Source organism: Geotrypetes seraphini, chromosome 7, assembly GCF_902459505.1.
Source record: "Geotrypetes seraphini chromosome 7, aGeoSer1.1, whole genome shotgun sequence".
Taxonomy (NCBI): domain Eukaryota; kingdom Metazoa; phylum Chordata; class Amphibia; order Gymnophiona; family Dermophiidae; genus Geotrypetes; species Geotrypetes seraphini.
Window position 1 is genome coordinate 52975437 of NC_047090.1, and position 23398 is coordinate 52998834.

The window sequence follows — 23398 nt, forward strand, 5'->3', positions numbered from 1 at the left end:
AATTCCAAAGTTCATCTATTAGAACATCTGGATTTTGCAGTTATTTACTAGAAATCCAATCTTCAGCCCATCAAACTTTAGAGTTTATTGGAGTTTTCCTAAACACAACTCAAGCTCGATCCTAAATACCACAACAGCAGCTTGACACTGATTCATATCTGTCAGAAGGTTTCCTTTCTTTAACACATCACTGCACGTTAAATGTTGCATCTTATAGGCCACATGATTCCATTTGCCTCTCTACATTTTAGGAATCCTCAGTGGACCCTCTCAACCCAGTGGTCTCAAGCCACTGGAGCACTATCCCAACAGATACCAATGACCCCCAGACCTTCATCGGTCCCTACAGTGGTGACTGTTAGCGGCCAGTTTTTCCAGAGGCCACCTTTTCCACACTCCACCACACCAAAAAAATATTATCAGTTGATGCTTCCATGCATGGTTGGGAAGCCCACCTCAACGGCATCCATACTTAAGGCAGTTGGGCGCCTCATGAGACAACTCTCCATATGAATCTCCTAGAACTTAGAATAATCTGCAATGCTACCTGCACAGTCAAAGATCGCCTCCTCAGTCAAGTGGTACTCATTCAAACAACCAAGTAGCCATGTACTATGTGAACAAACAAGGAGGCACAGGGTCTTGCCCACTTTGCTAAGAAGTGATCCAAATCTGGTCCTACAACATATTTTTCCAAGGCAGTTTATCTACCAGGAACACAGAACATCTTATCAGACAAGTTCAGCAGACTCGTACAGCCTCAGATGGGCACTCAACTCAACCATCTAATGACAGATATTCTTGTATTGGAGGACTCCAGAAGTAGACCTCTTTGCTTTCTTCCACAGGCACAAACTTCCACTCTTCTGTTTCAGACTCTACACTTCCAATCATCGGGAGTCAGATGCCTTCTTCCTTGACTGGCGGGGCAGATTTTTTTAGGCTTTTCTTCCAATTCCTCTAGTTGTGAAGACTACTCAAACTTTATCAAGAATAGGTTACCATGATTCTCATAGAAACTTGGTGGCCACATTAACTGTGGTTCCCTCCTCTTATAGCTCAGCATAAAGGAACCCATCATACTTCAAATTTTTCCAACATTGCTGATACAAAACCAAGGGTTCTCTCCTTCATTCCAATCTATATTCATTAGCAGGCACAGCATGGTATTCCTCCCATTGAATAGATGCTTTTGCACTATCAGTGTCAACCATCATTGAAGCTTCTAGAAAACCTTCAACTCAATGCTTCTATCATTTCGCTTCACAATCCGGTGTAATCTCCACTCGCAAGATCCGATCACTTGACTTCTCCCATCGCTTCTAGACTTATCTTCTGCACCTTTCCAATTCTGGTCTCAAAACTACTTAAGTCAGAGTTCATAGTAAATGAAATGACAGCAGATAAAGACCTGAACAGTCCATCCAGTCTGTCCATAAGTTATGCTCATTAAAAAATACATGATTAGATTAACTTGTCTCTTCTTTGATATTTCTGGGCCATAGACTGTAAAGTCTGGTATTGTCCTGGGTTCCAAATGCTGAAGTTGCTGTCCAAGCTCACTCCAGCCTATCTAACCATTCCATTGTTTGCAGGACATCTACCGTAAAGTGTGGCCAGTAACATCCTCCTTTTTCATATTAGTGGAGTTCACATTGATGCCCACCCCAGCCCATCCTAACCGAATTATCATATATGAAACACAGACCGTGCAGGTCTGTCCAATACCGGCCTTAGTTCTTTAATTTACATCCTTCATTTTATAATTAGAGATCCTCTATTTTTATCCCATGCTTTTTTGAATTCCATCACCATTGTCCTCTCCACCACTTCCCTCGGGAGGGCATTCCAGGCATCTACCACCCTCTCTGTGAAGAATAATTTCCTAACATTGCTCCTAAGTCTTCCCCCCGCATCCATTTTTTCTTCTTTGGAAAAGATTTGGTCCTGTATTAATGCCTTTCAAGTATTTAAACATCTGTATCATATCTCCCCTGTCTCTCCACTTCTCCAGAGTATACATATTTAGGTCTTCCAGTCTCTTCTCGTACTTCTTTTGATTCAAACCTCTTAACATTTTTGTCGCCTTCCTCTGGACTGCTTCAAGTCTTTTTATATCCTTCACCAGATATGGCCTCCAAAACTGAACACAATACTCCTAAGTGTGGGCTCACCAACAACCTATACAGGGGCATCAACACCTCCCTTCTTCTGCTGGTTACTCCTCTTTCTATACAGCCTAGCATCTTTCTGGCTACAGCTGCCTCTCAGTGCTATTGGTGCTTTTTATACACCATTGGATAAAAACCCACTATCTGTACATCTCTTGGTTTCCAGATTCATGAAGGAATCTGAAGACCCCTCAAACCACCTCCTGTTCCTTGAGACCTTAATGTTATACTTTCCATTCTGATGAAGCCTCCATTTAAACCATTCTTGACTTCATCTCTCAAACATCTCACTTGGAAAGTAGTATTCCATATATCTCTTACATCTTCAGACTGGGTCAGTGAACTTCAAGCACTAGTACTGGACCCACCCTACTGTATACAACAGGTATCAGAAGTGCCTCCCAAAGGTTGTCTCAGAATTTCATCTGAACCAGTCTATAGTTTTCCCTGTCTTCTTTCCAAGACCACATTCTCACCTTGGTGAAATAGCATTCTAGACACTTCACTATAAATGTGCTCTTGCTTATTACTTGGATCACTTGAAGCCTGACAGAACTTCCACCCAACTGCTCCTGTCATTCGATCCTAACAGACTTGGGAGCTCCTGTCTCCAAGAGAACCATCTCCACATAACTGGCAGACTGTAACTCCATTTGCTATGCTTGGGCTGGACTGGGCTGATGCTTCAAGGCCATGTCACTGCAAATAAAGTTTGAGTAATGGCGACTTCCACATCCATTAAGGACATCTGTAAAGCAGCCACCTGCCCCTCAAGTCATACCATCACATCCCACTATTGTTTTTGAGAATCATTTCAGTCAGAATAGTCCTCTGTCCAGTGTTCTCCTCAGGGCATTTTAGCCGGGCGCACCGCCCAGCTAATTTAGATGACCGCCTGGTGAATCCTTCTGCTGCTCCTTCCCGGGCTGACTCTCCGCCGAAAATTTTGTTTGACGCCTGCCTTTTTTTTGCCAGCATTCTTGTACTTGCTTCGGGCCTTCCTCGTTGCCGGTCCTGCCTAGTTTCTGTTTCCGTGAAGGCAGGACCCGGCAGCGAGGAAGGCCCGAAGCAAGTAAAAGCAGTAAGTTGTAAGCTTCCCTCCGGGGCTCTAATGTGTACGTGCAGGCTTCCCTTCTCTTCCCTCGCCCCCACGGGACGCGACTTCCGGTTTCGGAGAGAAGAGAAGGGAAGCCGGCACGCACAAGATAGAACCCAGGAGGGAAGCTTACAACTTACTGCTTTTACTTGCTTCGGGCCTTCTTCGCTGCTGGGTCCTGCCTTCGCGGAAACAGAAAGTAGGCAGGACCCGGCAACGAGGAAGGCCCGAAGCAAATAAAAGCAGCAAGTTGTAAGCTTCCCTCCATCGCTGACCTATGAAAGATAGGTCAGCGATGGAGGGAAGCTTACAACTTGCCTAGTGACTCTACCGGCGGGTTTGTGAGCTGGGAGGGATGGGAAGAGAAATACTGCTGCTGTACCGAATAGGGGAGGAGAGGGGGAAGAGAAAAGCTGGTGCACCCAATGGGGGAGGGGAAGAGAAAAGCTGCTGCCCTGTGCCTTCCGGTAAGAGCAGGAGCACGTGAGTACTTGACCTTTTTTCTCTTATTTACTTTGCTAGGTTATTGGCTAGAGGGGGGCTTGGATGGCAGCAGAGGCAGTGAAAAGATGTTCCCGCTGTGGGAAGCGGAGAGCACTGGCAGGAGTTTGCATGGCTGGTTGTTCGGGTGACACAGGAGCTGGGTTGTCGGCGTCAGAGAGCACGTTGTTTGTTTACTGCGTGTCTGAAACAGCTGGGGAAGTTAAAGCTCTGCTGCAGGAACAAGCCGCTTTGACAATGGAAGTTTGCCCGAGGGGGAGGGATGGTTTAATTAGAACCGCGTTTTAAAGGCATGCAGTGTGGTTCCTTGTCTTTCTTCCCGGAGTTGGTACTATTGCTTCACAAGGCGTTGTTGCATAAAGCAAACTCTGGTAAAGAGGGAGGAGGGGTAGGTTAGCTTGGTCCCAGCTCAGCAGGTCCATCCTCAGTTTGATGAGGGGGAGGATCAGCAGAGGGCCAAACGGCGCAGGGTGGTGTTTAAGACAGAAGAAGCACAGGACTTCAGCCCTTCTCTAGCTCTCACTATGTTTGGGGCCAGTGGGGATTCCAGCGGGCCAGAAGCAGTGTTGGAGGAGTTTGGGGGGGGGGCTGAAGGGGAAGATCCCTAGGCTCTGTGGTTGTTCCATAGAGAGAAACTCATGGCATTCATTTCCAAGGCCTTGGAATGCCTTCATATTTCTCCCCTAGACTCAGGGGTGTCGGCAATGGATAATCCCCTTATGGCAGGCACTAGGAAGCCTTCCAAAACATTTCCAGTGCCTTGCAGGAATTGATTTCTGCAGAATGGGTTACACCAGAGTCTGGTCTTAGGGTAGCTCTGAAACAGCTGTATCCAGTAGCGCAGGAAGAGTTGGTGAAGTTTGGGCTGCCAAAGGTAGATGCACTTGTGACAGCAGTGGCTAAAAAGACCACGTTGCCAGTAGAAGGGGGAGTGGCTCTTAAGGATCTCCAAGATAAGCGATTAGAATCTAGAAGAGGTTATACACAGCATACCGGAACCCATCAGGCTATATGCTGGAAGTGAAAACAGGAAACTGACAGGGTTAAAGGTCAGTCTAGAAGAGGTATACAGGCAGATTGATAGGCTTAAGAGTGATAAATCCCTGGGACCAGATGGCATCCATCCGAGGGTCATCAAGGAACTGAAAGGGACCATAGCTGAACTGCTTCAACTAATAGCCAATCTGTCAATAAAAACGGGAAAGATTCTGGAGGACTGGAAGGTGGCAAATGTTATGCCAATCTTCCAAAAAGGTTCAAGGGGAGACCCGGGAAACTACAGACCGGTGAGTCTGACCTCGGTACTGGGAAAGATGGTAGAGATGCTGATAAAGGAACGCATTATTGATCACCTTGACGGGACACGATCTAATGAGGACCTGCCAGCACGGTTTCAGCAAAGGCAGATCTTGTTTGACAAACTTGCTGCACTTCTTTGAGGGAGTAAACAAGCAGATAGACAAGGGTGACCCGGTCGACATTGTATATCTGGATTTTCAGAAAGCATTTGACAAGGTTCCGCATGAATGACTACTTTGAAAAATTGCGAGCCATGGAATCGAGGGTGAAATATTTACGTGGATTAAAAACTGGCTGGAGCATAGGAAACAGAGAGTGGGGGTAAATTGACAATACTCGGACTGGAAGAGCATCACCAGTGGGGTGCCTCAGGTCTCGGTGCTTGGACCCGTGCTCTTCAACATCTTTATAAACAATCTAGATCAGGAGTGCCCAATACGTCGATCGCGATTGACCGGTAGCTCAGGAAGGCAACGTGAGTTGATCGCGGAGCCCATCCCGGGCTCCGTGATAGACTAGTGTTACCGTCCTGATCTACCGGGCCGATCAGCCTTCCTTGGTGTTCTCCCTAGGGCCTTTTAGCTGCTGCCGCCGCTGCTGAACATTTAAAAAAAAAAACGGCTTGGAGATTTCAGCCCGTAGCGAACTTATGCTCCGGGCTCTAACATGTGCGTGCGGGCTTCTCTTCTCTTCCCTCCAAAACCGGAAGTTATGTCCGGGGGGGGGGGGAGGAGAAGGGAAGCCAGCACGCACATGTTGAGAACCCAGAAGCAAGCATTCGCTACGGGCTAAGGCGGGAGACATGTTAGTGAAGCATTTTCTCTTCTTGCTGCCGGGTCCTGCCTACTTTCTGTTTTCGCGAAGGCAGGACCCGGCAGCATTTCCTCCAACAGCTCCTCGCGATGCTGGTCGGCCGAAGCAGGGAGAGGTTGGGGCGTCGTCGGCTTTTGGGCGTGTTATTGGTGTCGGTTTTCGGGCCTGTTATTGGTGGCGGTTTGGGTCCTGGTCCCCGATGGCAGTTTGGGTCCTAGTCCCCGATGGCAGTGTCAGTGTCTTGGGGGAGGACAGGGAGAAAGAAAGAAAAAGGGCAGGCAGGGAGACAGAAGGAAAGAAGAGAAACAGAAAAAAAGAAAGGGAGGCAGAGAGAAAGAAAGTGCAGGGAGAGAGGAAGGAAAAGTTGGGGGAGGGAATGAGGTCTGGAGGAGAGGAAGCATACAGACTAAAAGGGAAGAAAGATTGGAAGCACAGTCAGAAGAAAGTGCAACCAGAGACTCATGAAATCACCAGACAAGGTAGGAAAAATGATTTGATTTTAAATTTAGTGATCAAAATGTGTCTGAATTTATATCTGCTGTCTATATTTTACACTGTGGTCGCCTTTTACTAAACCGCAATAGCAGTTTTTAGCACAGGGAGCCTATGAACGTCGAGAGCAGCGCTGGGCATTCAGCGCAGCTCCCTGCGGTAAAAACTGCTATCGTGGTTTAGTAAAAAGGGAGGGGGTATATTTGTCTATTTTTGTATGGTTATTACTGAGGTGATAGTGCACAGAGTCATCTGCTTTGACCTCTTTGAAAAACCCTGGAATAGGAATGATAATTAACATTTTCTATGCGTACAGTGTGCTTTGTGTTTTTTAAAAATTTTATTGTTGGTAGATCATTTTGACTTGGTCATTTTAAAAGTAGCTCGCAAGCCCAAAAAGTGTGGGCACCCCTGATCTAGATATTGGAACGACAAATGAGGTGATTAAATTTGCGGATGATACGAAGTTATTCAGAGTAGTGAAGACACAGGGGGATTGCGAAGATCTACAACGTGACATAATCAGGTTTGAGGAATGAGCATCAACATGGCAGATGAGGTTCAACGTGGATAAGTGTAAAGTGATGCATGTCGATAACAAAAATCTCATGCACGAATACAGGATATCCAGGGTGGTACTTGGAGAGACCTCCCAGGAAAGAGACTTGGGAGTTCTGATCGACAAGTCAATGAAGCCGTCCACGCAATGTACGACGGTAGCGAAAAGGGCGAACAGAATGCTAGGAATGATAAAGAAGGGGATCATGAACAGATCGGAGAAGGTTATCATGCCGCTATACTGGGCCATGGTGCGCTCTCACCTGGAGTACTGCGTCCAGCGCTGGTCGCTGTACATGAAGAAGGACCCATTACTACTTGAAAGGGTCCAGAGAAGAGCAACTAAAATGGTTAAGGGGCTGGAGGAGTTGCGGTACAGCAAGAGATTAGAGAAACTGGGCCTCTTCTCCCTTGAAAAGAGGAGAATGAGAGGGGACATGGTAGAAACATTCAAGATACTGAAGGGAATAGACTTAGTAGATAAAGGCAGGTTGTTCACCCTCTCTGAGGTAGGGAGAACGAGAGGGCACTCTCTAAAGTTAAAAGGGGATAGATTCCATACTAACGTAAGGAAGTTCTTCTTCACCCAGAGAGTGGTGGAAAACTAGAACGCTCTTCCAGAGGCTGTTATAGGGGAAAACACCCTCCAGGGATTCAAGACAAAGTTGGACAAGTTCCTGCTAAATCTGAATGTATGCAGGTGGGGCTAGACTCATTTAGAGCTGTTATGCCGATGGCCAGGGGGTAACTGAAACTCAACATACTACGTAATATGTCTCCTCAAGTCTGCTTATCTGATCTAGGTGTTGCCAAGACAACACCAAAAGGACAGTAAGAACCAGATGGGAAGCTGATTTCACACCTCCTTGACCTGAATGTTGTCCAAACAACATCAAAGGTTTCCACAACAAGTATCTGCTATCTTGACCTCTTTGACCTGGGTGTTGTCAAAACAAAGAACACCGGGTGTGCCGAAAGAACGCTGGACCAGCTGTTTCTGTTTTTACTATGAACTCCGCAGTTTTCATCCTATATAAGACCGGAATTCTGACCCTAACATTAGAATCCATTTTCGTTGCAACCAAGGGACAGCCCGTGTCCACCTACCTATCAATTGCAGGGATTCCCATTTGTGAAGGAGGTCGTCTGGGATTACGGTGATGTTTTTTATTCTTATATTCATATTTATATATATATAATAAAGGGTTATTGTTTATGCTTTTATATTGTCTGTGTGCTTTTCTGAGTGTCACTGATCATCCCATTTGACAGAAATAAGTGGCGGAACAAGAGCACTGGTCTTTGACCTGGGGGCCGCCGTGTGAGCGGACCGCTGGGTATGATGGACCACTCGTCTGACCCAGTAGCGGCAATTCTTATGTTCTTATCTTGAAGGCGTTCTTTGGGGTGGCAGCCCTGATTCTACAGGCAGCCATGTGCAGTTCTTAGCGGCACAAGCTTGTCTCCAGTGGGTCCAGTGGATCACTGACAATCTGATGGAGTCAGGGGACTCTTTACCCCTGGAGGTAGAGTCAGGGCTAGCATACCTGGCAGATGCCCTATATGATTTTGTCCGGGCTTCCGCAAAGCAAATGGATCTGACAGTGGTTTCCAGATAGCATTTATGGCTGCAGTACTGGGCAGCAGATGCCGCCTCCAAAGCACGATTGGTGAGGCTTCCCTTTAGAGATCAGCTTCTGTTTGGGGAAGATCCGGATAAGCTCGTTAAGAATTTTGGCAATGTTAGGTCTCACAGGTTGCTGGAGGACAAGCCTAGAGAGTCAGGTAGGTCTTTTAGGTCACATTTTCGAGATGCCAAGAAGTATAGGCCGGGGAAAACAGCTTACAAAGCCTCGTTTAAGGCTTCATACAGTTCCAGGTATAGGTATTTTCAGAGTCGTTCCTTTCATCCAGTCATACCTGCTTCTGCCCAGCCAGCACTTCCCCAGACCTCTCGTCCAACCCAATGACGGGGTATTGGCTCCTTCCGTCGGTCATATTGGGGGGCGGCTGTCCTTCTTCCTGGCAGAATGGGCTAAAATAACATCAGATCAATGGGTCCTCAGCATTATTCCTGAAGGTTACAAGTTAGAGTTGTTCTGTCTCGTCGTAGTTTCTTTCTTGGCATCTCGGTGTTCATGGGACAAAATAGAGGCAATAAAAAGTTAGCTCCAGGGGTTGTTGGAGCTGGGGGCAGTGGTCCCGGTGCTTCAGGATCAAAGGGGCCAGGATCACTATTCCATTTATTTTGTGGTTCCCAAGAAAGGGGGGTCGGTCAGACCCATGCTAGACCTCAAGAGAGTAAATCAGTTTCTCAATGTCAGACATTTCTGAATGGAAACAGTGAGGTCAGTTATTTCAACCATTCAGTCAGGGGAATTTCTCACGGCATTGGATCTTATGGAAGCGTACCTGCATATTCCCATCTGGCCTCCCCATCACCGGTTTCTTCGCTTTGTGATTCTAGGGCAGCATTTTCAGTTTCGGGAGATACCCTTTGGCTTGGCCATAGCACCTCACACGTTTTCGAAAGTGGCGGCATTCCTTCGCGGGGAGGGCATTCAGGTTCACCCGTATTGATTCGGGCTTCATCCTGTCAGGAGAGCTTAAGGGTCACGGAGAGAGTGATTTCAGTTCTGCAGTCCCTAGGATGGGTGATAAATTTTCCAGAGTTCCTTGGTTCCTTCTCAGGTGTTGGAGCATCTGGGAGTCCTCTTTGACACAGTCTGGGGCAGAGTCTTTCTGCCATGAGTTAGGGGCGAGAAATGGCAGGCACAGATCTGTCTTCTATTACAGGTTCCAGCCAAGAGTTCGGGATTATGTTCAGGTCCTGGGTTACATGGTGGCAACTCTAGAAATGATTCCTTGGGCTCGGTTCCATATGATGCTGTTACAGCAGTCCCTCCTGTTTAGGTGGTCTCCGGTGTCTCAGGATTATGAGAGAAAGTTAGGCTGGAGCCATTCATCCTCGTGCAGTGGTGGCTACAAGAGGAACCCCTGTTCAAAGGCATGCCGCTGGCAACGCCAGACTGGATGGTAGTAACAACGGACGCCAGCCTGACCAGATGGGGGGCTCGGTGTCTCCAGTCTTCAGCACAAGGCACTTGGAGCCAGGAGGAGGCTCACTGGTCTTTCAGTATTCTTGAACTGAGAGCGATCAAGCTAGCTCTGAAAGAGTTTCAGCCACTGATTCAGGACAAACCGACCAGGGTCTTGTCAGACAGTGTCACGGCAGTGGCCTATATCAACAGATGGGGGACACAAGGAGCCGGCTGTTGGCACGAGAGGTGAGAATTCTTCTGCTGTGGATGAAAGCGTTTTTTCCGCTGCTGTCGGCGGCGCATATTGCAGGAAAGAACAATGTTCAGGCAGACTTCCTCAGCAGGAATTGGTTGGATCCCGAGGAATGGGAGTTGTCTTGGCAGGCGTTCCAGCTCATTGTCCGCAAGTAGGGGCTCCCAGAGATAGATCTTATGACCTCGGGTTGCAACACCAAGGTCCCACGGTTCTTCAGCAGACACAAAGAACAGAGCTCGGAAGGGGTGGATGCGTTGGTTCTCCCATGGCCTCCGCAAAGTCTGCTGTATGTGTTTCCTCCCTAGTCGATGATAGGCCGGGTGTTAGATCGGATTGCGCGCTTTCCAGGATTAGTGGTGTTCGTAGCCCTGGATTTGCCGCGCCGTCCGTGGTATGCGGATCTGATAAAGCTATCACAGGACCATCCACTTCGGTTCCCAGTGACCCCGGATTTACTCGCACAAGGACCAGTGCAGATGGAAGCCCCCACCCGCTTTGGTCTCATGGCATGGCTGTTGAAAGGTCGAGGCTGAGGTGGAAGGGGTATTCAGAGCAGGATATTTCTACTCTTCTAGAGGCCAAGAAAAGTCTACATCCTGTGCTAAGTCTACGGCCTATGCTAGGGTCTGGTGAGTGTTTGACTCTTGGTGTAGTAGAATAGGGATTTCACCCTTTTAGGCTTCCCCCTGGTGGGGGATAGGGGGAAGTGGGCTAGGGTGGGTGTAGATCAGTGGTCTCAAACTCGTGGCCCGGGGGCCACATGCGGCCCGCCAGGTACTATTTTGAGGCCCTTGCTATGTTCATCATAATCACAAAACTAAAATAAAACAGTTTCTTGATCATATGTCTCTTTAGCTATAAATTACATTATTGTTAGTAAGACTTAGCCAAAAGGAAAGATTTATAAACTATAAAGAGTTTTACCTCATGCAAAATTGTCATTTTTTTAATAAGACATTAACTATTTTTTCTGCGGCCCTCCAATCCAAAATGTGGCCCTGCAAAGGGTTTGAGTTTGAGACCACTGGTGTAGATTGACTATTGTTCTCTGATGGGAAAGTTTTTGAGCTGCAGCTGCATTGTCCCGGATGCAGTACTAATTGGCAAGAGGGAGTTCCATCCAGATATACTCCTGAAAATCAGGGTTCTATCTCCACCTGCTGGTAGGTATGTGCTATCCCACTGGTCTCTGGATTCATCTGCTGCATCTAAAGGAAAGAAAATTAACAGGTAGGACATAATTTTTCCATGCTATTTGGTGTGCATACCGTTTTACCTACATAAGGGGTAAGGACTAGTGCTACCTGATTCAGTGAAAAATATTTCGATTCGATTCACCCTGTTGAATCGATTTTTCAATTCGATTCATTTTCAATAACACAGCTTTTTAAGTTTAAACATTTTATTTAAACAAGGCAATATCAAGGAAATTGGGCAGCACTACCATATTCCCTTCCCTTGACCCCTCCACCACGATTCTCAGCTTCCTCAGAGCATTCCCAAAGAAAGGACCCCATATTCCCCCTCCCCAGCCTACAGAGATGATTCTCAGCTTCCCCAGAGCATCCCCAAAGAAATAGGCCCATATTCCCCTTCCCCAGCCCCTCTCCCCGTTTCTCAGCTTCCCTAAAGAAAGGGCCTCAGCTTCCCCCTTCCCCCCCCCCTTCAATTCCATGGCCTCAGGAAAAGAAGAGAGCACTGCATCAGAGAGATCCTTTACTTACGCTGAAAGTTAGATGCGGGGACGCGGGAGGAGAGGAGAAATGCTTTCAGGAATGAGCCAACCAAGAGCCAACAACTATTAAAAAATCTACGTGCTTGCAAGTTGCCGCCGCTGCCAAAGCGGATCCCACACTCTCACAGGTGCATGCCAACATCCTTTCTTCTGATGTAACTTCCGGTTTCGCAAAACCAGAAGTTACATTAGATGAAGGACTCCGGCGGCAGAGGGAAAGCCCAAACGCAAGCGGGTCTCAAGGGAGCCGACCTTGAATCGGTGAGTTCGATTTTTTGTGCAAACAAATCGATTTGAACCGCAAATCGGACAGCACTAGAAAGGACAGGTCAAGGGAGTAAGTGTAAGTATATATGAATATCACATTTACAAATCTTTATGCATGTTTAACTCCTTCTCTCATGTTGGTGCAAAGTACATATGCTAATATGTTTGCTGGCTGGATTTCCAAAGTACAGTACTGAACTTTGCAAGATGTTTTCACATAGAGTTTGAAAACTGATCTTATATATATTTGATCAATTGTATATTGAAAAAAATTCTCTGTGTATACAGATCCTGCATCCTGCAGTGGAGAGACTTGACCTTCGAGATTGTGATATCACAGATAATGCTTTACAACAGCTTTGTGACTGCAAGCAGTTAAAGAAAATAAATTTAAATTCCTGTAAAGGTGACAGAATTTCAATCACATCAGAAGGTACACTTTATGGCTTGAATAGGGGGTTTTGTTTTGGGCCCATTGTGGAGAATATTTGTAAGAATAAAAACTTATGGGATTTAGTTGATAATCTTTTTTATTGAACCTTATTAATTAGCTTTTCAGATCTACGCTTTGTTCATCAACCCAAGAAATTCTATTGAAATTTAAAACAATACATATCAGGCAGATGTTAATACTGAGTATAGGCATATCTGTAAAACCAGAATAGTGAATATTTGTAACAAATTAGGCCAAGCATGCATGGCATGGCTCATGGAATTCTATCCAGTTTTTCTGTATGCATGTGTGTGTATCTGTTTTGGTGTGTGTATATATCTTGGTTCTGTGTTTGTGACTAATAAGAACATAAGAACAACTCTGAATCAGACCTTTGGTCCATCAAGTCCAGCGAACCGCACACGCGGAGGCCTAGCCAGGTAGAAAAGAGGAGAGAGACAGTACATGAGGAGCAATTCCCTTACTCTTATGTTTCACTGTATCAGAGTCTCTATATTGCAGAAGCTGGAACTTCTTCTCCCATAGAAATGCATTGGGTAATTTTTAGGGAGCTTATTTCTTTTATTTGGATTTATTAACCGCCTTTATGAAGAGATTAACCCAAGGTGATGTACAGCAAGTACAATTCAACATAAAATGTACAACTTTGTTAACAGCATAACAGTAGTAAAAACACCAAATATAAACAAATGTGATGAGTGAGGTAGGTTCAAAATCAGCAAATTGAAACTTAATAAAAGGACTACAATGAAACAGTTTAAAAAATATACTTATAACAGTACTGAAATTCAAATAAGAGAGAGATAATACAATGTCAGCATAATACTTATGAAACACCTAATAAACACACATCAGAACATTCAGATAACATAGAACAGTTGCTAATGCTTTTCTGTATCTGAGGGGCCAAGTACAGTTATTAGATGGGGACAAGATGAGTGCTGCAGAGTCCATTGGGCTAAACAGATGGGAGGCTAAACTCAAGGCAAGCTAATCCTGGTACAGAATGAGTGAACAGTCAATCACCGTATCTACCGTATACTCGAATATAAGTCGAGACCTCCATTTTCCCAAAAAAAGGAGGAAAAATGGTTGACTCGAATATAAGTTCAGCAATTTAATATTCAAGTGCCCTGCCCTGTCTGGCTCTGCACCCAGCTCCCTTCCTTCCCCTGTCAGGCTCTGTACCTAGCCCCGCTCTTTCCCCTGTCAGATTCTACACCTAGCCCCCCCTGCCTCCCAGGATCTGCACCCTGTCCCCCCTCCCTGCCCTGTCTGTCATACCTCCTCTGCTGATCCCTGGTGGTCCAGGATATATGGGGATGGGGTCTCTACTTTAGACCTGGCCTGTACTCATCTGCCTTCTAAAGGTGGCATAAGCGAGGATTAAAATGGGGGGGGGGGTGATATGATAGATGAGAAAGAAGAGTTTCTCTTGTGAAACACTTCAAGGATATGACATACTCTCCGTGGAAAAATCTGTTTATACTCAGGCTTGACACTATGTTGGTAGTGTGAAAGAAGATGGCATATCAATTCCAATAACCCAATTCTTAAGTGTCTTAGATTACAAGAAAATACAAGGTTAAAATTAAAGCATTATTATACTTATACTTGCTCCTCCCAGACATAAATTTAGAAATTTTCACAAGGGCATGGGGTAAGAATCTAGAATGTTCTATAGAGGTAGGAATTTTTCAACAAACACAGAGACATTACATTAATTTCAAGCAGCATGTTGTTTAGCGTAACGGAATATAAATTATTACTTAGGGCTTTTTTTTCTCCATGGAGAACCTTAAAGTGAAGTTTGGTACAAATTGCAGTTGTTTAAAGTATGGTACCAAGTTTAAAGTTTATTTTTTAATTTGGTATACCGACCATCACAGGTATCTGGCCGGTTTACAATATTAAAACTTTATAAAACGTAAAAAATAGAAATAAAATAAGGCAGGTTGTAGCCTAGACAAGGACAAAGTTTAGACAAGTTGGATACAAGAGGAGCTAGGAGGGGGAGGGAGATTTTAATTACATTGAAAAATAAGAGGAAGGGAAGAGGGGGTGGAGAATACAGGATGAGAGGGAGGTCGCTTCTTGAAAGCGGTTCTTCTTCTTATTATTATTATTTTTTTTTTCCTTGGTAAGGATTCTTAGCTGCAGTTGTGTATCTGTGTGGAGTGTATATAAAGCCACCCTGGGACATATAAGAACATAAGAATTGTTGCTGCTGGGTCAGACCAATGGTCCATCATGCCCAACAGTCCGCTCACACGGCGGCCCTTAGGTTAAAGACCAACTTTGTCTTGAATCCCTGGATGGTGTTTTCCCCTATAACAGCCTCCGGAAGAGCATTCCAGTTTTTCACCACTCTCTGGGTGAAGAAGAACTTCCTTACGTTTGTATGGAATCTGTCCCCTTTTAACTTTAGAGAGTGACCCCTCGTTCTCTCTTCCTTTATCAGGTGGGGAAATTGAACTCCTGGATGAGTCCACTGAGTGTTCAAGCCTATTCTTATCTTACATTTAGGAAATTATTGAACTCACCTTTTTGATAAGCAAGAATGTTGACATTTAAGAAGGAATTTTTTTATTAGGCTCTGTATTTTAAATGTACTTTTTAACTGATGCTCTGTTTAATGGATGTAGTAGTTATAATAGTTGTGTTTTTTGAAATTGTATTTTTTAACTGAATTGTTTCAGTTCTTCTTTTGTGAACTGCCTAGAACTGCTGGTGGGGCGGTGTACAAGAGAAATAAAATAAAAGAAATACAAAGGTGCGCTAGTGTTTATAGCGCACGCACCTGATAGTGCGCGCTACCCAAAAAACTACCGCCTGCTCAAGAGGATGCGGTAGCGGCTAGCGCACGTGGCATTTTAGCGTGCGCTATTCCATGCATTAAAGCCCTAACACACCTTTATAAAAGGAGCCCTAAGTCTGTTCCCTTCATTATCTTGAATGTTTCGATCATGTTCCCTCTGTCTCCTCTTTTCAAGGAAGAAGAAGCCCAGTTTCTCTAATCTCTCACTGTACGGAAACTCTTCCAGTCCTTTAACTATTTTAGTCGCTCTTCTCTGGATCCTCTCGAGTAATACCGTGTCCTTCATGTATGGCGACCAGTGCTGGACGCAGTATTCCAGGTGGGGGCTTACCATGGCCCTGTACAGCGACATGATAACCTTCTCCGATCTGTTCGTGATCCCCTTCTTAATCATTCCTAGCATTCTCTTTGCCCTTTTCACCGCCGCCACGCATATGTTTTGGCTCTGCTCCGAGATGCAGAATTTTTGGAGGCAGGCTTGAACTTTTATTGAACCATTGTTGTGGCATAATACAGTACTTTTTTCATCCTATGATCTTTTGTTTCAGGGGAGTTCTGAGCATGCTTTGCTGTCAGAAAGACAATTATTTCTTCACAAAACACTTACACTGGAAAAATATCTATTCTTTTGTATTGAAGAATAAGAGAAAAACCCTTCTCCCATTGGAAAAATTTGTTTTTCAATCTAACTATGTTGGAAAGAAGGGAGGCAGATCATTATAATGGTTGGAGAAGGAGGTGCTGAAAAGTTATTAGCCCAACTAATTTTCTAAATTATGAGTGTTATTTTGCCACTGTAGCTGAAAAGAGTGTTATTTTATTTTGCAAAGTGCCAATTTGCAGTATCGTAATGTTATGTTTTGATGTTTCAGATCATTGATTGAACCATGTCAACGAAAAGTGTGTAATTTTCAAGTTTGGAACTCCAAGCCGTCATGAAGTTCCTATTCCTGCAGAAGAAAACTCCAAAGGAAATACATAAATATATGATGCAAACTTTGAGTGACAAATGCCCATCATACTCCACTGTGAAGAAGTGGTGTGGAAATTTCAAGACTGAAAATGCAGCAAGGTCTGGGAGTCCTCAAACATTGTCAACTCCTGAAATTATTGATCACGACCTGATTTTGGCAGATCAGCAAATATTGGCTAAAACAATTGCTGAGACACTGCAGATATCCAGGGAATGTGTTGGGTTTATAATCCACAAGCAGCTGGATATGTAGAAGCTGCCAGCCAAGTGGGTGCCCAAATGTTTGAATGTCGTCGAGTGGACACTTGTAAGTTGATTTTGCAGCATTTTCAGCAAACTAGTGCCAACTTTTTGGAATGACTGTTTATCTATCTATCTAAATTTGAGGAATTATTTTTTCCAAGTTGTGTTTTGCTATCAACCTCTCTGAATTCTCACCTAAGGGATTTTTTGATTACATAGTAACATAGTAGATGACGGGAGATACTACCGCTGATATTCCCTTTTTGGGTTTTGTATATTGTGTGAAATTTCCTCCTTTATGGCACGCATATTACAGTAGTATTCTGCATTAAATATTTGGCCCCTTGCGCACTTCAAACTCCGTGTTCCGTGCCTCCGTGGTGCCATGCTCACGCATGTGCAGTAGATCTGCTTTGATTGCACCCGGGTGAGTTTTTGGGATCTGTTGGGATTGTTGAGAGCATGACGGCTAGAAGGGGCCGATCCCTTGCTGCAATAATGAGGGCTGGGAGTAGTGGAAAGTTTAGTCATGTCGTAGGCAGTGACTGCATGGAGAGGGTGGATGCAGGGACCCACTGTGGGCGGTACTACTGGCAGAAGAGCCAGCCTGTGCCCTGTTGCCGGTTCCACTGGAATGTTCTAGCCCTGTCAGGCTGTTTCCTGTCTGCCATGTTGGAAGCGGAATCCTGCACAACAAAGAAAAAAGGGGAGACCGAATGATCCACAGTGAAAACAATCCACCGATGAAAACAAAATCTGTGGATACAGATGTTCTGGAGATAATAAACACTGACATATAAAACCATGAAAATTCAATTAAAAAAATACAATGATAAAAAATACTGTGATAAAAATCCAACCGGACCCTATACGGTCCGTGTTTCGGCGAACATGCCTTCCTCAGGGGTCCAATGGTTTGCAAACTCGCATATAAAGAATTGGACTGAAAACAGTCTATTGTCTTTAAACATGTGAGCAAAGAACACCGCAGACAAGCTGAAGTAGCAAAAAAAAATGGTAAGGAAGCAGAATCCTGTCAGAGACTGGGAGTGGGAAGGGATGCCTGGCCGCCTCATCGGGATCGGGGAGGGGGCTGTGTGAGAGCCATTGGGACCAGCTGGTGGATGAGGAGAGAAATGGAGGCCTAGCTGACTGCTAGGACTTGGCTATGCATATGCTTTCTTCAGGGGGAAGGGAGACTAGAGCTTATCTGGAACAAGAGTAGATCAAGGAGATGGAGGGCGAGGGAGTAGGGCATTCTCAGAGGGCTGGAGAAATGTAATGGGAGAAGTTAAGGAGAGAGGGAAGGCCATGACAAAAACAGAGAGGGGTGGGAATTTGAATTAACATCCGGGAGGAGGCAAAGAGGAAAAATCCAGGAAATCAGAAAGTCCGGGGTAGGAGGGAAAGAAGGAAGGAGAGGGTCCAGTTAGTTCCTTGGCCAGGAGAAGGGAAGTAGATAATAAGTGGAGTTGTATTGGGATTGGAAAGGGAAGGAGGAAGGCCTGGTTTGAGAATTGTGGAGGTGATGGGGAGGTGCAAAGACCAAGCTTATTCTTTATCTAGGAAGGGGTGCTGATGGACAGGGGGGAGGTAAAAGTAAGTGAGAAGGGCTGCAAGCACCCGTTAATGTAACGGGCTAAAAAACTAGTGTATATATTATATATATATATATATATATACTCTCAGTGCAATGGTTGAAGCTAATGAGGCTTTAAACATTGGTTCAGGCTATTTCTCAAGCCCCACTGTGCACCTTCATAGGCGTACATACGTGCAAGCAACAAAATAAATTAGTGTAACCCCAATAAGGTGAAATTTAAATGTATCTTATTCACTAATAAAGTTGGAATGCTATCAACTGATTTTAGTAATCTCAGAGCCAGCATGTTACTCAGTACAGTAATCCCCCGATATTCGCAGGGGTTCTGTTCCAGGAATCTCCGCGAATAGCGAAAAACCGTGAATACATTTTTTTGCCTGGGGAGGCAGGAGAGGGCAGCTGGCGCACCGGTGAGTGAAGGAAATCACTCGCGATATACTCCGACCGCCTCTTCCTGTACTAAAGTTGGGCTACACCAATCAGGAGTTGCTTTGACACACCAACTTTAGTACAGGAAGAGGCGGTCGGAAAATACTTCGAATGAGTGAAACCGCGAATTCGCAGGGGAACACTGTACTTATCTCAGGTTGATTTCATAAAAGTTTACAGCTTAGTTCCAGCCATGGCTTCAAATAAAGGCCACATTCTAAAGCTCAACTGTGCCCAGTTTCAGGTCATGTACCCTTCATCAGGAGCTCTATTTGTGCCAAAATCAGAAGCTGCTTGTGGAGGCATTGAAAGAAAAAAAGGAGAGGGAGGCTATGGAAAGGAGTTCTCCTTTTGCAAGACAATGCACCTGCTAACAAAGCTTGCAAAATGATGGGTGTTTTGATACAGTTGAGGTTTGAATGCATAGACCATCCACCCTACTCACCAGATCTTGCTCAATCTGACTATTTTCTGTTTCCAGACCTTAAAAAGAGTTTGAAAGAGAGACAATTTTTGAGTAATTTGGAGGTGATTGCAGCAGTGGAGCAGTATTTCAGTCACAAGACGACAGAAGAGTTACAGAAACTTCAGACACGATGTGCCAAGTGTGTTGAACTTAAGGGTGAATATGTAGAATAACTTATAAGTTTCATGACTCCATGTCATTCACTTCTTGGTTGGGCTGAGAACTTTTAAGCACCTTCTTGTAAATTCCAACAAGTTTGGGAATCTTTTTTGACTGACCCTCACACATCAAGACCAAAGTTTATTGTTAAATAGTTATTGATATATTTGTCTTTTATCCCAGAACAAGCAGACAGTATATTCTCACAGATGGGTGATATTATCCATGGAGCCCCCGTACAGACGGTGCAAAAGTGTACTGTCACTTTAAACTTTTTCAAAAGTCTTAAGATTGCTTGTACTTCTCATGCAGCGTCTGCCTGATGTCAGCTCACGGGACCATCAGTCCTCTGTTTGTTGCAAAGCTGAGAAGTTGTATTTTTGAGGCTACTCCAAAATGCGTCAAATATTCCCTTTTTGTGTGCCTTCCTGTCTTTATTTTCTTCAGTATTTAGTTATTGTTTCCTAATTTTATCTTGTTCTTTATTTTCTTTTAATTTTTTCCATTTTTGTTTTTTAGGTCTTCTGGTCCCTAGGAGCCTATTTTTAGACTGGGAGCATCGACTTCTTTTTGGTATACAATTTACTTGACCTCCATGGGACCATTGAGTCTTAACTTCACATCATAGAAACATAGAAACATAGAAGATGACGGCAGAAAAGGGCTACAGCCCATCAAGTCTGCCCACTCTGCTTACCCACCCCCTGTCTATGCCCTAATGACCCAATTTCCTTATCTTGACCCTCGTAGGGATCCCACATGGGTATCCCATTTATTCTTAAAGTCTGGCACACTGTCTGCCTCGATCACCTGCACTGGAAGCTTGTTCCAATAATCAACCACTCTCTCTGTGAAGAAATACTTTCTGGTGTCGCCATGAAATTTTCCGCCCCTGAGTTTGAGCGGGTGCCCTCTTGTGGCCGAGGGTCCCTTGAGAAAGAAAATATCATCTTCCAGTTCGACACGTCCCGTGAGGTACTTAAATGTTTCGATCATATCTCCCCTCTCCCTACGTTCCTCAAGAGTGTAGAGCTGCAATTTGTTCAGTCTCTCTTCGTACGAGAGACCCTTGAGCCCCGAGATCATCCTGGTGGCCATCTGTTGAACCGATTCAATTCTGCGCACATCTTTAATGTAATGTGGCCTCCAGAATTGCACACAGTACTCCAGATGAGGTCTCACCTGTACAACGGCATTATGACTTCAGGCTTTCGGCTGACGAAACTTCTATTGATACAACCCAATATCTGCCTTGCCTTAGATGAAGCCTTCTCCACTTGATTGGCAGTTTTCATGTCTGCACTGATGATTACTCCTAAATCTCGTTCTGCTGAAGTCCTAGTTAAAGTTTCTCCGTTCAAGAAGTACGTCCTGCATGGATTTCCGCTACCGAGGTGCATGACCTTACATTTCTTAGCATTGAAGCCTAGCTGCCAGGTTAAGGACCAACTTTCCAATGTAAGCAGGTCCTGCGCCATATAATTCTGTAAACTGCATTCACTTACTATATTACATAGTTTGGCGTCATCGGCGAATACTGTTATTTTACCTTGAAGCCCTTGAGTCAGATCCCCTATGAATATGTTGAAAAGGAGTGGACCCAGGACCGAGCCCTGCGGCACTCCACTGGTCACCTCCGATGTTTTAGAGACGTCCAAAGACTCTCCCAAGTCCAACTTTCTTGTTACCCAGTCAAAGAAGCTGATGAGATTGGATTGGCAGGACCTACCCTTGGTGAATCCATGCTGACTGGGATCCCGAAGATTCCCTTCATTCAAGATCGTGTCCAATTTGCTTTTAATTAGTGTTTCCATGAGTTTGCACACTATTGATGTGAGACTCACCGGTCTATAATTCGCAGCCTCTGCCCTGCAACCCTTTTTATGCAGAGGAACGACATTAGCTAATTTCCAGTCCAGGGGAACTTTCCCCTTACTTAGGAAGAGATTGAATAGTTCAGCCAACGGTTTCGCCAGGACATTGCTCAATTCTCTGAGCACTCTTGGGTGCAAATTGTCTGGTCCCATGGCTTTGTTCACCTTGAGTCTTGCCAGTTCACTGTAAACTTCACCTGGTGTGAACTCAAAATTCTGAAACGGGACTTCTGTGCTTTGTGTTGCCTTCAACTGCGGACCGTGTCCCGGTGCCTCACAGGTGAAGACTGAGCAGAAGTATTCATTCAGTAGTTCGGCTTTATCGGAATCTGCTTCCACGTAACTTCTGTCCGGTCTTCTAAGGCGTACTATCCCACCTGTGTTCCTTTTTCTGTCACTAATATACCTGAAGAAGGATTTGTCCCCCTTTTTAATGTTTCTTGCCAGAATTTCTTCCACTCGAAGTTTTGCCTCCCTAACTGCCATTTTGACCGCTGTAGACCTGGTCCTATATTCTACTTTTGCCTCTCTTTTCTCTGTGCGCTTGTAGGATAGAAACGCTTTTTTCTTGTCCTTAATGAGGTGCGAGATCTCCGCGGTGAACCATTGGGGTTTATTGTTTCTTTGTCGTTTATTTACTGATTTTATGAAGCGGCTAGTTGCTTCATGTATGGTTGATTTCAGTGTTAACCACTTAGCTTCTACATCATCGGTCTCCGCTTGGTCCTGCAGCGTCTGATGGACGAAATCTCCCATGCGTGCCAAGTCTGTGCCCAGGAAATTGAGTACCTTTGTTTTCGTGTTTGATCTAGGGAAGCCTTTCCTAAGGTTGAACCATACTATGTTGTGATCGCTGGAGGCTAGCGTATCTCCTACTGAGACCTCTGAGACGCTTTCCCCGTTGGTGAGTACCAGGTCGAGGATCGCCTGGGCCCTAGTGGGCTCCGTTACCATTTGTTTGAGACGTGCTCCCTTTATGGAGGTTAAGAGCCTCCTGCTACCGCTGGTTGTCGCTGAAAATGAGTTCCAGTCTGCATCAGACATATTGAAGTCCCCTAGCAGTACAGCTTCTCCTTGTAGAGTGATATTCTCTATGTCTTCAATTAATTCTGCGTCCATGTCTTCCAGTTGTCTTGGGGGTCTGTATACCACACCTAGATACAGGCATTTTTCTCTGCCTCTTGCCAGGTTTACCCAGAGGGACTCCCCAGTATACTTGACATCTGTGATCCTGGTGGTTTTGATGTCCTCTTTAATGTATAGAGCTACCCCCCCCTCCTAACCTGCCCTCTCTGTCCTGACGAAGTAGATTGTAGCCCGGTATAGCCATATCCCACCCATGTGAGTCCGTGAACCAAGTTTCAGATATTGCCACTACATCTAGGTCGGCATTCCTTATTTCAGCCTCCAATTCTAGAATTTTGTTACCTAAACTGTGTGCATTGACATACATGGCCCTCCATATCTTGTGTTTGCTAAGTCCCTGTGAGGCGTATCCTACCCGAGTCGGTGTGACTCCCAAAGAACTGTTTGCAATGTGGGTACTTACCTTGGACATGGAAGCGGAGTTTCGACTCACCTCATCAGGATAATTCCTTTCTGCACTAATATGTGAATGGTTACCCTCCCCCGACTTACCTAGTTTAAAGCCCTGTGAAGCAGGCGGGCTAGTCGGTGTCCGAAGACGTTCTTACCCCTACTGGTCAGATGGAGTCCGTCTGGTCCCTGAAGTCCTTGTAGCGCTTCCCCATGGTTTAGGAATCCGAAGTTCATATCCCGGCCCCATCCCTGTAGCCACTCGTTCGTCCTCAGGATACGTTCATCTCTGGTTCTTCCCTTGCCTCTAACTGGGAGGATCGAAGAGAAAACCACCTGCGCTCCTGTCCGCTTCAGCCTCTCACCCAGTGCTCCAAAGTCTCTGGTGATGGTCTCCGGTGTGTTCCTGGCAGTGTCGTTGGTTCCTATGTGGACAAGAAGCATAGGAACGTGGTCTCGGGTCGTGAGTAGTCTATCCAGACTGGCGGTGACATCTCGTATCCTGGCTCCAGGCAGACAGCAGACCTCCTTAGATTGCATATCTGGTCTGCAAATTGGTCCCTCGGTGCCCCTCAGCATGGAATCCCCGATGACTATTACTCTGCGCTTCTTTG

At 45.2% G+C, this 23398-nt stretch overlaps 1 protein-coding gene across 1 annotated transcript in view; it reads left to right on the forward strand.

Annotated features, from left to right (window-relative positions):
* AMN1 (antagonist of mitotic exit network 1 homolog) overlaps positions 1–23398 on the forward strand; it is a 125383-nt gene that overhangs the window by 26305 nt on the left and 75680 nt on the right. Inside the window, exon 3 of the mRNA XM_033952401.1 lies at positions 12518–12662. Coding sequence (XP_033808292.1) covers positions 12518–12662 — 145 coding nt within the window. The remainder of the gene's footprint in view (positions 1–12517; positions 12663–23398) is intronic.